Genomic DNA, 16,073 nt, shown 5'->3' on the forward strand with positions numbered 1-16,073 from the left:
CGCGGAGGTTGACTCGACGGGGAAGCCCTCACGGTAATCCTCAGATCACCCTGGTCATGCACCGAAGTAGGCCTATTCTGCGGGGCAGAATAAGCGCTAGATCGGGGCATAGGCGAGGGGACTGCACCTCCCTTGAGGTAAGCGAGTCTCGATCTAAGCGCTGAGATAGTCATATTCCCGCAATGGGAACATGAACTATCCACAAAAGCTGCCTCAGCGTGTTGAATGCCCAAACACGAGAGGCAACTACTGTGGCCATCTGCTGGCGCCAGGGAACGACGGCATCCAGAAACGCACAAGCGGAATGACATCTTGAAAAAGATGCAGGGTCACGCTTGTGTTGCTCTTTTAGTAAAAATAAAAAAGATTTGGAAAAAACACTCTCTTAGTGCTGAGGCAGCCAGGGGTAGCCGCAGTGTGAATGCACACACACAGGGGAAACGCCCACCGAACCGACACACACACACAGACACAAACAATAGTGCTGTGAAAACAGCAGTTGTGAGCTGCAATGCTCGCGGCCACCGCTGATCACGCCGTCACACCAACACTGCAACAGAGAGATGATCTTCCTTTTGAAGTCTTCAACAGCGCTGATTCTTATAGACAGAAGTCTCATAGAAGCTCGGCTCCGAAGTGAAAGACAATGTGTGCGTGCGCCCGCTTCCTGTTTATACCCGCGCTGCGGGGCAGGGGCGCGTGACGCGATTCACGCACGCCAACGTTCATTGGCTCGTTCTGTAGACACTCGAAGTTGATAGGGCTCCGTGAAGTGATCCCAATTACGTCGTCAAGTCGACGTTACGTCGAACGTGAGCGACTGAAAGGGAACCTAGCTTATTGGTGCATTACAGCCACCAACTGGAATGGAGTATGGATCAGGTTATTTGCTTTTATACAAAATATAAATAAACATAAAAACCAAGCAAAACAAATAAACAAACTGGAAAATAAAACACAATAAAACATTTTTTTTTTTAAAAGCTATATTCTTTTTTTTAAGCTATAATTTAGTTTCTTTCACAAATGTAATAATTTCATCATACAACTTACTAGCTGTTTCCCTTAATAGACCTGATAAAGTAAAGTTATGATGTTTTACTTTCTTCAATGATTGAATAAGGTGACATCTCTCATGGTTATATTTCCTACAATGGATTAATACATGCTCAACTGTTTCTTGTTGGCTACTGTGTATGCATTCCCCAGTTGGGTGTTTTCCAATTTTATATAGTGTACTGTTAAGTCCAGTATGACCTATTCTTATCTGAGTTATGATACTTCCTTCTCTTCGATTCCTGCTCTCCCTCCTCCCAGCACCAACTTGTTTTTGTATATTGTATAAATGTCTACCTGTTTCATTATTATCCCAATATACCTGCCATACTGATTGTGCGTTCTTATGAGTAATTTAGCTTCTGCTTTACTTAATGGGACCTGAAAATCTACTTGCTTTATTCTTAGAGTTTGTTTAGCCAGAATATCCACCTTCTCATTTCCTTCCACACCAACATGTGCAGGAACCCAAATGAACATGTAGAAATACCCATAACTTGCATATTATACATCTTACAGAATATCTCATTGATAATATCCATCCTAACTAATGACCTGCCAGATCGTATACTTTCAAGTGATGAGTAGCTATCTGATGCAATGACAGTGTTTTTTATTTTCTTCTCCTCTATCCACTGCAGGGCCAGTAATATTGCCAATAGTTCTGTTGCATATACTGACAAATGATTGGTTACTTCTTAATAAAACAATCTCTCATTGGAATATACAGTATACTGCTGCACCTGCAAATCCTGTTTCAGGATCTTTGGATCCATCTGTAAATAAAAACACTGATTCTGGACAATGTTCCTTCAAATAATTCTGGACTATAATGTTGGAAGTTGTACCGAATTATCTTTCAATTCCTGCTGTATATTGAGGTTAACATTTGGCAAAGGGAATAAACAAGGAGGAATGGAAGAAATTGAAACTGTATTACTGTACTGCAATTGGTGTAATCATATATTTCTTGCCTTTGCATCACCTATCCATCCAAAACTAGTATAATTTGTTTCATTATGTTCCCAACATTCTGTTAATAGACTTTTGACAGGATGCAACTCATTATGTCCCTGGAGATTAACCCAGTATGCCATCATTAATTTCAATCTTCTGATTCTTAAAGGCATTTCTCCCATTTCCACCTGCATCGATGATACCAGAGATGTTTTAAATGATGCAGATTCCCAGAGCCTGAGCTTGCAAAACATCTAATCTTTTGAGGTTTGATTCTGCTGCTGACATGTAAGCTATACTTCCATAATCAAAAACAGATCTCATGAGTGCCCAGTATATATTTTGCAGAGAAGATCTCTTATGTGCTCCTTTCATGTGCTTCCCCTGTTCATGTGTCATGTTCTGATTGGCTCCCTTGTTTCATGTGTCATGCTCTCATTGGTTCTTGTTTCATCAGTTCTGTTTTGTCATTGGTTTATTATCTTGATTATTCACAAGTGTATCTTGTTAGTCATTCGTTTTTGTGTACATAATCCTCATGTTCCCATTGTGCCTTGTCTAGCTTTGTTCCCTGTTACCTCTGTTGGTGAGTTTTTTTAGTCAAGTCTTTGTTTTGTATTTTTTTCGTTAACTTGCTGTCAGTGGACTATTGTTACAGAAAGCTAGACCTAACCATGAAACCAGCAGCTTCCATTTGTCTGCACAAAGAGAATCATCTCCTTGATGACTATGTCAAGGAGGTTTGTGAACTTTGTTGTCAGGTGGACTTTAATGATGTTGCCCTCAAGGGCATTTTTCGCCAATACTTGATGACCATTGGAATTACCTAATGCCTGAAAGCACAGTCCCATGGACTCTGGCCCATTATATTGACTTTGCACGCTTACTGAGTGGTTCTTCATTTACTGTGGGAATTGCGGATGAGGGGCCCTGCAATCCCACAGTATCCTACCATGCCTGAGTCCTCCAGCTTCATGGCCTCCTCTCCAGAGTCCTCCCACGTCATAACCGTCACACCAGAGCCCTCAAAGCTGCCACGGCAGAGCCTCGACACGTCATGGCCACCAGGCCAGAGTCCCTTCACATCATGGCATTTCAAGTTTCCCCATGGGATGTTTTTTTAGGGCGTGCTATATGTACCAGGCTCCGGCAGATTTGAGGCTTGGTCCAGCTTTATACTTACCAGCTATATCAATGGTGATTTCAGGTCTGGTGGTCTCAAGTCAGGCAGTCTCAAGCCCAAGTCCCGTGGTCCTGGAGGTCATTCCACTGTCACCGGTGCTTCCAGTTGTGGCCACCACCATTGTATGTGTATGGGCCACATATACAGTGCTATGCATAAGTTTAGACACCCATGCTAAAGTTGACTAAAAAGAGGAATAAAAAATCATCTTTTGGAAACTGAACTTAATGCCTTAATTTAAAAAATTAGGAAAAATCCAACCTTTAAGGACACCAATTTTCTTTGTGAATGAATAATGTATCGTAAATAAATAAATATTCTTCCTTAAAATACAGGGTGCATAAGTTTGGACACCCCATAGAGGCAGGCAGATGTTTATTTTTAAAGGCCAGTTACTTCATGGATCCAGGATAATATGCATCCTGATAAAGTTCCCTTGGCCTCTGGAATTAAAATAGCCCCACATCATCACATAGCCTTCACCATACCTAGAGATTGGCATGGTTTTATTTCAGTTAGCCTTATAGCTAGTTTGATTTGCATTGAGAGATGATCTTATGGAAAGTACTCCATGCCAATCTCTAGGTATGGTGAAGGCTATGTGATGATGTGGGGCTATTTTAATTCCAGAGGCCAAGGGAACTTTATCAGGATGCATATTATCCTGGATCCATGAAGTAACTGGCCTTTAAAAATAAAAATCTGCCTGCCTCTATGGGAATTTAACATAGGGGTGTCCAAACTTATGCACCCTGTATTTTAAGGAAGAACATTTATTTATTTACGATACATTATTCATTCACAAAGAAAATTGGCGTCCTTAAAGGTTGGATTTTTCCTAATTTTTTAAATTAAGGCATTAAGTTCAATTTCCAAAAGATGATTTTTTATTCCTCTTTTTAGTCAACTTTAGCATGGGTGTCTAAACTTATGCATAGCACTGTACTTCTTCAGAGGTGGCGAAGTCCATTAACCGTTAACCAAAAGCCAGAGGGTGTTTAGCTGGTGTGGGACCATGGCTGATACGTCACATGGGAAAAGACATTCAACTTTGAGAACAGGAGTGCAAGTTACATTTTGCTGCATTTAGACCAGAGGTGTCAAACTCAGTTCCCGGAGGGACACAGCCCTGCAGAGTTTAACTTCAAACTTAATTAAATGCACCTGATTAATTCAGACAGAAAAATGTTCCAGTGTAAATTGTTTACTATGACATGTCCAGTGTAGAACGCCTCAAAAAGTTGTGACACATCATGTAAAAAATATGCTCGGTGCAGATATGTTGGATTGGTTTATTATAAGCAAGATGATCGTGTTCACTTTAGTCCAGGGGTCAGTGGCGGTCTTAACATAGAGGCATAGGTAGGCGGCTGCTTGCGTAAGCATTCATGATGATAAGGGGCTTTTTCTTTTTTTTTTTTTTTGAGGTTGGTTGGGGGCCCCCCCAACTACGACTGCTGGTAGGGGGCCCCCAACCAACCTCAAAAAAGAAAAAAAGAAAAAGCCCCTTATAATCATGAACGCTTCAAAAGCATGGTACATTTTATTAATATTCTTAAGAAATACGTTGAAACGTTGAAGTAGTAGTTAAAATGTCCAGTTCATGGTTATCTGTCCCTACACATACACCCCCTACTTTCACAATGAAATGGGCTAGTCCGTAATGGTGCGTGACGCGAAAGATAAACACGCAGTGACAGGAGGACTGGGAAGTACACAAACAGAGAAGAAGCAATGTGAGTCTAAACGCGAAAATGAAACAAAGTTACCCAAGCGGCTCAAATAAAAGAAAAAAGCGAAAAGACGCAGATAAGTATTTGGCAACGCTGCCAAAGATTACAAACTTTTTTACGGCTACTGTTGCAGATACAGACAGGAAAAACAACGTCCAAAGCGTTGAACATGCCGCTGCAGCAGCAGCAGCTAGCTGTGAAGTGTAAATGTGCTTGTAAAAGTGATGTGACAGATCCCTAGCGGCACGTGAACCGATCATCTCTACTAGCTAATAGTAAATTAACATGAATGAACAATGTTGAAAGATACAGTCCAACTTACCGAAATGTATATTCCTCCTACATTATATCGATCAATCAGTGTTTTTCAACTGCGGAAAGGGGTCAATAAAACAGCTGGAGAACAATTGTCACATAACATTGGAGTTACCTCAGGAAAGGCATTTAATGACCATAATATACTGTAGGCTATAGCATGTTTGTTGGCTAGAAAAAAAGAGCTATAGTATTTTGCTAAATATGTGTACTATATTACATATTTAGTATATTTGTACTTATATCATTAAATAAAGTTGTTATTATAATAAAAATGCATTGTTTAATTTGAATTATTTTTAACCTTAAATAATACTACCAGCTGATAGGGCTCTCAGTATGTTTACAGCATTATGTGAGTTTTTTTTTTTTTTTTCTTGAGAAAAATTAACGCCTATCTTGTGTACCTAATATTTATCCAAATGAGTCAATATTGAATCAAATCACAAGAATTGAATTGAAATTGTGAAATTTGTGTCAAGCAATAATAAAAAAAAACGTAGCATACCAAAAATTGTACCATGTAAACATTGAAGGGGAAGGGGTTTGTTTTTCTCCTCTCCAACCTTTACTTCCCCATTAGCTTTACCTGCCTATCCACCATTCAGTCTGTAATTTTTAGAGGGGGGGGGGGCTCCATCCTTTAGCTCCATCCTTTAGCTCCATCCTTGATCAAACTCACCTGCCAGCTTACAAGTAATGCTGAAGACCTTGATTAGCTTCTTCAGGAGCTTAGCCTATTCAGTTGCGTACTCGTGACACAGATAAAATAATTCCTAATCCATTGGATATTTCATTGAAAGTAGTCTACTTTTACCTGTTGAGATATGGCTTCTCAAGCAACTGTATTAGTGATGTGCGAAAGGGAATTTTCATTTTTAAAAGATAACTTTTTTTTTTTAATACAGCTAAGCGCCAATAGTGATGCAGAGACGACATACCTTTAAGGTTGATCTAAATAACCATCTGCCTCTAACCTTTTTTTAGTGGTGAGAATGAGAAGGTCATTGAAGAGGAACATGTACACAGGAGTACATTTGTTGCGGATGCTGAAGAGAGACCCTCTTTTGCTTAGCTCTTGTAGTTCCCCCTGTTTTTCTAAACAGCGTGTTTTAGAAACAAGTGGAATGGCCTGTAGAAATCAAGAAACACATAACTTATTATTGTATATTGTATTGGTTAAATCCTGCAAAGAAAAATATTAATTTTGTTGACATATTGAAATAATATATGTCTGCCTTTTATATGTAGTAAAAGAAAATGGTAACTTTCAGAAATTTCTAACAATCTGCTAGCTGAAGTTTGATTAAATGCATAGTTCACCCAAGAAAAAAAACGTTCTGTCCAGTATTTTGGACAGAACTAAAAATGCATTGCTGAAAATATAAGGATTAGAACTGAGTTTTTAATAATTCTTTGATGCAGCTTAAGTTTAGCAATCAATTTATTTTCTGGGTCTCATGAGTTGCTATATGGCTCCTTGGAAGTTTATATATATACAGTGAGGAAAATAAGTATTTGAACACCCTGCTATTTTGCAAGTTCTCCCACTTGGAAATCATGGAGGGGTCTGAAATTGTCATCGTAGGTGCATGTCCACTGTGAGAGACATAATCTAAAAAAAAAAATCCAGAAATCACAATATATGATTTTTTAACTATTTATTTGTATGATACAGCTGCAAATAAGTATTTGAACACCTGTCTATCAGCTAGAATTCTGACCCTCAAAGACCTGTTAGTCTGCCTTTAAAATGTCCACCTCCACTCCATTTATTATCCTAAATTAGATGCACCTGTTTGAGGTCGTTAGCTGCATAAAGACACCTGTCCACCCCATACAATCAGTAAGAATCCAACTACTAACATGGCCAAGACCAAAGAGCTGTCCAAAGACACTAGAGACAAAATTGTACACCTCCACAAGGCTGGAAAGGGCTACGGGGAAATTGCCAAGCAGCTTGGTGAAAAAAGGTCCACTGTTGGAGCAATCATTAGAAAATGGAAGAAGCTAAACATGACTGTCAATCTCCCTCGGACTGGGGCTCCATGCAAGATCTCACCTCGTGGGGTCTCAATGATCCTAAGAAAGGTGAGAAATCAGCCCAGAACTACACGGGAGGAGCTGGTCAATGACCTGAAAAGAGCTGGGACCACCGTTTCCAAGGTTACTGTTGGTAATACACTAAGACGTCATGGTTTGAAATCATGCATGGCACGGAAGGTTCCCCTGCTTAAACCAGCACATGTCAAGGCCCGTCTTAAGTTTGCCAATGACCACTTGGATGATCCAGAGGAGTCATGGGAGAAAGTCATGTGGTCAGATGAGACCAAAATATAACTTTTTGGTCATAATTCCACTAAACGTGTTTGGAAGAAGAAGAATGATGAGTACCATCCCAAGAACACCATCCCTACTGTGAAGCATGGGGGTGGTAGCATCATGCTTTGGGGGTGTTTTTCTGCACATGGGACAGGACGACTGCACTGTATTAAGGAGAGGATGACCGGGGCCATGTATTGCGAGATTTTGGGGAACAACCTCCTTCCCTCAGTTAGAGCATTGAAGATGGGTCGAGGCTGGGTCTTCCAACATGACAATGACCCGAAGCACACAGCCAGGATAACCAAGGAGTGGCTCTGTAAGAAGCATATCAAGGTTCTGGCGTGGCCTAGCCAGTCTCCAGACCAAACCCAATAGAGAATCTTTGGAGGGAGCTCAAACTCCGTGTTTCTCAGCGACAGCCCAGAAACCTGACTGATCTAGAGAAGATCTGTGTGGAGGAGTGGGCCAAAATCCCTCCTGCAGTGTGTGCAAACCTGGTGAAAAACTACAGGAAACGTTTGACCTCTGTAATTGCAAACAAAGGCTACTGTACCAAATATTAACATTGATTTTCTCAGGTGTTCAAATACTTATTTGCAGCTGTATCATACAAATAAATAGTTAAAAAATCATACATTGTGATTTCTGGATGGTTTTTTTTTAGATTATGTCTCTCACAGTGGACATGCACCTACGATGACAATTTCAGACCCCTCCATGATTTCTAAGTGGGAGAACTTGCAAAATAGCAGGGTGTTCAAATACTTATTTTCCTCACTGTATATATATATATATATATATATATATGTGTGTGTGTGTGTGTGTATACAGTGTATATATATATATATATAGCCTATATATATATATATATATATATATATATATATATATATATATATATATATACACACACATATATATACAGGGCTTGACATTAACACTTGCCAACCCACCCAGAATTGTATATAATATACATTTTTCAATTCTTGTTTTTTAAAAAGGCATCTGAAATAATGAACTAAGTGCAATGTAGTGTTTTCAAAAATATAGCTTTTTCGATACATAGCGATACTGCAATGTCTGAAACGCTTCCACTCATTTTCCACAGAATAGATACATGATAACAGCTGCGTTTTCTTGCTCTCTCATGTCTCCGGTAGCGAGTTGACACACAAACCTGCCTCTCTTCAATCACTCGTTTCATTTGCTCCGGATGAATATTGTTGGTGTTACAGGGCTTGAATTTCGGCAAGGGATTGCACGTATTGCGCATTATTTTACTCATTCTCGCAGATGTTGTGCTCACACCCAAAGAGCGCGCACATAAAGCCAAGTATATTGGCTATATAAAACAGCATATGGGGCTGTGCGTCAGGTCTTAAAGTGACAGCAGCCTAATATACTGGCTGCCAAATTATGAGATAATATTAAAATATCTATGTCAGTTTTCCCCCACGGTATCGATGTCAAAATTGTGGCCAGTGAAAATGCTGAGTGGCTAGTAACTTTGGAAAACCACTAGCCACAGTGGCTGTTGAGCAAAGAAGTTAATGTCAAGCCCTGTATACATATATATATATATATATATATATCAATATACAGTATATATATCAATATATATATATATATACTAAATAAGGCTGCTTTAGTTGGCTGCCCGCCGACTAAAGATTTTTCTAGTCGACTAGTAGTCGTTCACTTAAGCCAGTAGTTGACTAATGGCACGTTTATATTAATTTAACTACTTAAATATGCAGGGGTTGAATATATTGTAGTAACCTGGCCCTTAAATAAAAGTAAAAGTAAAAGTAAAGACTTTTAAATAAAAGTCCCTTAACTACCTCTACTGTGTTCTTGTCACTTATTGGTTGTTCAGTTACGCAATCCTTAGTATACAACGTAAAGTTTCGTAGGGATGCACCGAAATAAAAATTATCATCCGAAACCAAAAATTCTGAATGCAAACCAAAAAGGACTTTTTTCTAAGTTATTCATTTCTTACTTTAAATTAGTTTTTGTATTATTGTATTATTATTAGACTGTTTAATTAAATTCAGTAATTTTACTAAATTAAAAAAATATAAGCCAATAAAATAAAATATCCACACTTTTATTTAAAGTATAGCACACCAAAATTGGACAGAAAATGTATTAAAATAATATTAAATGTTAATATATTCTTCTTCATTCAGTTCTGTGCAACAGAATCAGATTTAACTAGGGCTGCCCGCCGACTAAAGATTTTTCTAGTCGACTAGTAGTCGTTCATTTAAGCCAGTAGTTGACTAATGGCACATTTATATTAATTTAACTACTTAAATATGCAGGGGTTGAATATATTGTAGTAACCTGGCCCTTAAATAAAAGTAAAAGTAAAAGTAAAGACTTTTAAATAAAAGTCCCTTAACTACCTCTACTGTGTTCTTGTCACTTATTGGTTGTTCAGTTACGCACTCCTTAGTATACAACGTAAAGTTTCGTTTGCAACGTCAGTTGTTGTTTAGAGGTAGCTGTCACTACTCGACCCGTACCGGAAACATGATTTGTACAGCGCATGTGCAAAAACTCTTTTGTTCTGTGCATGTGCGAAATTGCTGCCAATTTCTGTCATCGCCAACGTTTTTACGCCAATGACGTCACTGTCACAATTTGTACTGTGCGTGTGTACACGTGTGTGCGAAGTTTTGTTTTCAGGCTACAGAACTGATCATTTAATTACACATTATGGCCCTATCTTGCACCCAGCGCAATTGACTTTGTACACAGACGCATGTATCATTCCTATTTTGCACCCACGCACAGCGGACTTTTCCCTCCACAGACGCACGTTGGTAAACTAGGAAATACACTTGCGCTCCCCGGGGTGGTTCAGCGCAAAGAGGAGGCGTGTTCGGGCGCAAACGTTCCCTGATGCTATTTTGCAGGTTTAGAAAACAATTCCGTGTTGCACATGTTATTCAGATGCTATTTTAAGGGAGCATGCTTGGCCATAATCAATGTAGTGTGTGCACAACGCGCATACACTTTGATTCTCTCATCTACACAGAAGCAGCGGTTTTCATTTTTGTAAATCATACATTATTACAATAGATAGATAGATAGATAGATAGATTTTAATTTGGGTGGGTTTCTCCATCCCCATACAATGTCACTTCTCTGTGTTTTATGGCCCTGATAAGAACGTCGGTCTCCTCGGCTGTGAACCGCTGCTAGCGCGCATGGCAAATCCGCCGTTATAATAGCAATCCACCATAGAACAAGCATGCCTGCTCTTAAAGGGAATGTGAGATGTCGCTCTGATTGGTTTATTTCACGTTACGCCCAAACCACACCTATGAATAATGAAGCTACTTCAGACCAACCCATTTTAGATTTGCTTCAGGCGCAAGAGTCATTTATCCCGCCGGTATAATAGCAACAGCGCCCAAGACCCGCCCACAAAGTTACTTGCGTTTCGCGCTTGATACTTGCGTTTCAGATTGTTAAAATAGGGCCCAAAGTATTTTCTGTTTTTTTTTGGAATGCCAGACACATTGAAACCTTCATTGACCCAGGATCCTGGACTGAAAAAAACAGGAAGAGACATTGGGGTATGTTTTAAATTATGAAATTGTGTAAAGCTAATTTAAGTATGTATGTACAGTATACATGTTTACACAAGCAGTTGTTTATAAAACTAACTGTGGATGCACTTTTCCTTTTACAGTTTCTTCCTCAACAGTATACAGGGAATTTCTGTGCTGTCTACATGCTGATGGTAAGAAAGTTTAATTTGTCAATGCTGTTAGATAATAAAATCAAAGTCTTACAGTGTTATTTGTATTTAACAGTATGCTGTCCATTAACATTCACAGAGGTAAGTTTTCACACAAGTATGCCATAGGCGTGTTTAGGAGGAGGAGCCATTGACTCGCCAGTGGTAGTGCATTCAGCTGATGGAGAGGTTTTGCCTAGAAGGGTATGACAGACTACAGATAAAATTTCAGTATCTTGGCTTAATTAAGTCACTGTTGGCAAAGTGATTCTAGAAAGGTGTTATACAAATAGACTGCATACATTGACATACTTTCCAAAGGCAGATATTTGCATACTGGGCAGAAGAAGTATCCCGACTCCTTCAGGGAACCCTTGAGCCTGTCTTTAAGGTGTCAAAATCCACCACCACTGTCATGAAAATAAAGGAGTTCACACGTGTTTTTTTTAAACTGTTACCACTTCTCTCTTAAGTGTCTCTAAATCTGGGTACCTTTCTTTTCTCTCTCTTTCTCAATGGGCTACTTTAAGCTACTGCATAACAACATTACTTTCATGAAAATACTTTTCTCTTCAAAACATTAATAAAATGTACATTCAGACATTAACTTTTACATTTAACCTTTTTTTCAGTTCAAAATTTAACATTCCCATTTATGGTATAAAGTAATACATTTATAAAATGATAAATTGTGTCTATGCACAGGCTTAACACTGTCCCTGAGCGGGTTACTGTGGCTGACTGTGACTGCTGTACATGCCCTGATGAGATGGCATCTGTAAGATCAGCATGCATCTGTGTAGGTGCATTTTGTGTCAAGGTGGGGTGTCCTGTGTGGATGTGCACTAATTCCATCGAAATCCATAAGATCCCTGCATTCAGGTTCCTCTGTGCATTCTCGTGTTACTGAAGGAGTGTGCTCCTTCTGAAGGTGACGACTATTTCTCCTGATCAGCTTTCCTTCTGTCGTTTCTACTACATAAGACCTTGGTGTGGAAAAAGAACCTTGAATGGTCCCCTGGTTGGTCCAGGCTTTTTGTTCGTCCAATCTGATACGGACAGCGTCTCCTTGACTTAATGCAGGTAAGTTTCTTACTTCATTTCTGTGATTGTAGAAGAATTCTTGTTTACCTTCTGCTAGAGTATCAGCATTTCTGACCTTTTTTAAGACATGAGAGCCAGCAGAGAGTCTTTCGGTCTCAGAATGTTCTTGGCCACCCTCTCCTCATGGACATTTCTCTGTGGGAAGTGTGGACTCGAAGTTGCATTCAGAACTGAAGTCTCTGAATTCTTTACAAGAAAACTGTGGGCCATTGTCAATTCTCAACTCGCGTGCGATCCTGAAACGGGCAAAGGTGGCTTTGAGTTTTCCAATCACTTGGCTGGTAGAGGGAGAAGGAAGTGACAGGATCTGGATCTGATATTACCAGGTAATGGCATTTATTGTGTTCACACAGGCCAATGGCTATTTTCTCCCAGGGCCTACAGGGTAATTCTGTCACGGTGTGGGTTTTGTGTCTTGTTCCTTGTTAGTGTCTGTCATATTATTCCCTGCTTGTCATGTGATCCTGCCATGTGTCTTGTCATGTTCAGTTGTTCCCCGTTATGTTGATTAGTCTTCACAGGTGTTTCAGGTTACCACGCCCCCCTTGTTATCTTGTTTAGCTTGTGTTCCCTGTGTATATATACCCTGTCTGTATTAGTATGTGTCACGGAGTCCTTGTCTATTATCACACCACTGCCGTATTCTGCCTTGTTGCCGGTTTTGTATTTGTTGTATGTTTTGGACTGCTTCTTTGGTTTTGACCCCTGCCTGGACTGTTTGTGAGTAAGGATTTCCCTATTAAACATTTCATACTGCACCCTTGGATCTTTCCCTTCTTCCCGAGTGTGGATCGTGACAGAAGGACTCCGTCATGTCAAGATCCAGCAGTATGTTTACCAGTGCCTCTTCCCCAGCCACCGAGCGGGAGAGGGGGCAAGGTTTTGAGGGGACCCGATTGGTCATTTTTCAGTAGAAAAGGCCGCAGTAGAGGAGGTGGACGAGAGAAAGACCAACACCACTCTCCACTCTGGCCCCTCTTCGACCCTGGGTTGGTGGTTTCCAGCCCAGTTCCGGTGGTCCCAGTTCCGGTGGTCCCGAAATGGAGGAGGAGAAGAGGGACTACCTCCGTGACTGTTCCGGTGGATCCAGTTCCGGTGGTCCCAGTTCCAGTGGTCCCGAGGCCGGTGGTCCCAGTGCCGGTGGTCCCAGTGCCGGTGGTCCCGAGTCCGGTGGTCCCGAGTCCGGTGGTCCCAGTTCCGGTGGTCCCAGTTCCGGTGGTCCCAGTTTCGGTTGTCCAAGTTTCAGTGGTTGTCCCCGAACAGCCCGCTGTCGTCCCGGAGGCCGTGCCCGAACAGCCCGCTGTCATCCAGGAGGCCGTGCCCGAGCAGCCCGCTGTTGCCATAGCGGCTGAAAAACTCTTGGATTATTTTTCGACGCTATTCAAGATCCTAGAGTTTCCCAGGAGTATTCATGTCCCGTCTGCCCAGCCAGAGACTGTTCACGTCACATCTGCCGAGCCTGTGTCTTCGGACAAGATGGCCGCCACAGAGACTGTTCACGTCACGTCTGCCGAGCCTGTGTCTTCGGACAAGATGGCCGCCGCTGAGCCTGTTCACGTCACGCCTGCCGAGCCTGTGTCTTCGGACAAGATGGCCGCCGCCGAGCCTGTTCACGTCACGCCTGCCGAGCCTGGGTTTTTGGACAAGATGGCCGCTGCTGAGAGTGTTCACATCACGCCTGCCGAGCCTGTGTCTTCGGACAAGATGGCCGCCGCCGAGGCTGTTCACGTCACGACTGCCGAGCCTGTGTCCCCTGACAAGATGGTCGCAGTCGAGCCTGTGTCTGTTCCTGAGCCTGAGCCGGTGGTGTCTGTTCCTGTTCCTGAGCCGTTGGTGCCAGTTCCAGTGCCTGAGCCGGTGGTGCCAGTTCCAGTGCCTGAGCCGTTGGTGCCAGTTCCAGTGCCTGAGCCGTTGGTGCCAGTTCCAGTGCCTGAGCCGGTGGTGCCAGTTCCAGTGCCTGAGCCGTTGGTGTCTGTTCCAGTTCCTGAGCCGGTGGTGCCAGTTCCAGTGCCTGAGCCGGTGGTGCCAGTTCCAGTTCCTGAGCCGGTGGTGTCTGTTCCAGTTCCTGAGCCGGTGGTGTCTGTTCCAGTTCCTGAGCCGGTGGTGTCTGTTCCTGAGCCGGTGGTGTCTGTTCCTGGGCCGGTGGTGTCTGTTCCTGGGTCGGTGGTGTCTGTTCCTGAGCCGGTGGTGTCTGTTCCTGGGCCGGTGGTGTCTGTTCCTGGGTCGGTGGTGTCTGTTCCTGAGCCGGTGGTGTCTGTTCCTGTTCCTGAGCCGGTGGTGTCTGTTCCAGTCCCTGAGCCGGTGGTGTCTGTTCCAGTCCCTGAGCCGGTGGTGGTGTCTGTTCCAGTGCCTGAGCCGGTGGTGTCTGTTCCAGTGCCTGAGCCGGTGGTGTCTGTTCCAGTGCCTGAGCCGGTGGTGTCTGTTCCTGTGCCCTGGCCGCCCGAGGGAGAGTCTCCGCCCTGGCCGCCCGAGGGAGAGTCTCCACCCTGGCCGCCCGAGGGAAAGTCTCCGCCCTGGCCGCCCGAGGGAGAGTCTCCGCCCTGGCCGCCCGAGGGAGAGTCTCCGCCCTGGCCGCCCGAGGGAAAGTCTCCGCCCTGGCCGCCCGAGGGAAAGTCTCCGCCCTGGCCGCCCGAGGGAAAGTCTCCGCCCTGGCCGCCCGATGGACTGTCTGCTCTGCCCTGGCCGCCCGATGGACTGTCGTCCCCGTCCTGGCCGCCAGATGAGCTGTCACTCCCTGTCCCCGTTTCCCTCCATGGACCTGGCCCCCCATCCCTCCCCCTGATCCTCCACCACTCCACCTCCCGCCTGGATTTTTGTTTGGTCTGTCACGTCTTGTAGCGTCTGGTAGCCGCTCCGTAGAGGGGAGGTTATGTCACGGTGTGGGTTTTGTGTCTTGTTCCTTGTTAGTGTTTGTCATATTATTCCCTGCTTGTCATGTGATCCTGCCATGTGTCTTGTCATGTTCAGTTGTTCCCCGTTATGTTGATTAGTCTTCACAGGTGTTTCAGTTTGCCACGCCCCCCTTGTTATCTTGTTTAGCTTGTGTTCCCTGTGTATATATACCCTGTCTGTTTTAGTATGTGTCACGGAGTCCTTGTCTATTATCACACCACTTCCGTATTCTGCCTTGTTGCCGGTTTTGTATTTGTTTTATGTTTTGGACTGCTTCTTTGGTTTTGACCCCTGCCTGGACTGTTTGTGAGTAAGGATTTCCCTATTAAACATTTCATACTGCACCCTTGGATCTTTCCCTTCTTCCCGAGTGTGGATTGTGACAAATTCACTTGGACAATGGTTCATTTCGCTGTGCTGCCCTTGTTTCGACTCAGTATGAGCCCTCCTGCACATGCGGTTTAATGTCCTGTGAGATGTTAGGCCACCAAACTGCCTGATCAGCACTTTTACAACACCTATGTAGGCCTTGATGAACATCTTGGGTTCTATCCATGATTTCCTTCCTCTTTCGTCTTTACTGTTGATGAGTGGGACGAGGGGTTTGTGGTCTGATATTAATCTGAAACTTTCTAGCCCATACAGATATTTCTCAAACCGTTCGCAGGCCCAGACCCCCGCCAAACACTCCTTTGTGTTTGGCGGGGGTCTGGGCAACGAGCATTACTCGAGCATTACTGGTCTGAGTAACGAG

General features: G+C 42.9%; 1 protein-coding gene across 3 annotated transcripts in view; it reads right to left on the reverse strand.

The window, feature by feature from the left end:
• Positions 1 to 16,073, reverse strand: part of arhgef15a (Rho guanine nucleotide exchange factor (GEF) 15) — a 76,792-nt gene that overhangs the window by 21,006 nt on the left and 39,713 nt on the right. For 2 of the 3 annotated variants that reach the window (XM_079870813.1, XM_079870814.1), the window contains exon 12: positions 6,222 to 6,376. In XM_079870813.1, the coding sequence (XP_079726939.1) occupies positions 6,222 to 6,376 (155 nt within the window). Of the gene's footprint in view, positions 1 to 4,145; positions 4,216 to 6,221; positions 6,377 to 16,073 lie in introns of those variants that run through there. The other variant, XM_079870815.1, reaches the window with a different exon arrangement.

The sequence above is a fragment of the Squalius cephalus genome (genome assembly GCF_949319135.1).
Source record: "Squalius cephalus genome assembly, chromosome: 5".
Lineage (NCBI taxonomy): Eukaryota > Metazoa > Chordata > Actinopteri > Cypriniformes > Leuciscidae > Squalius > Squalius cephalus.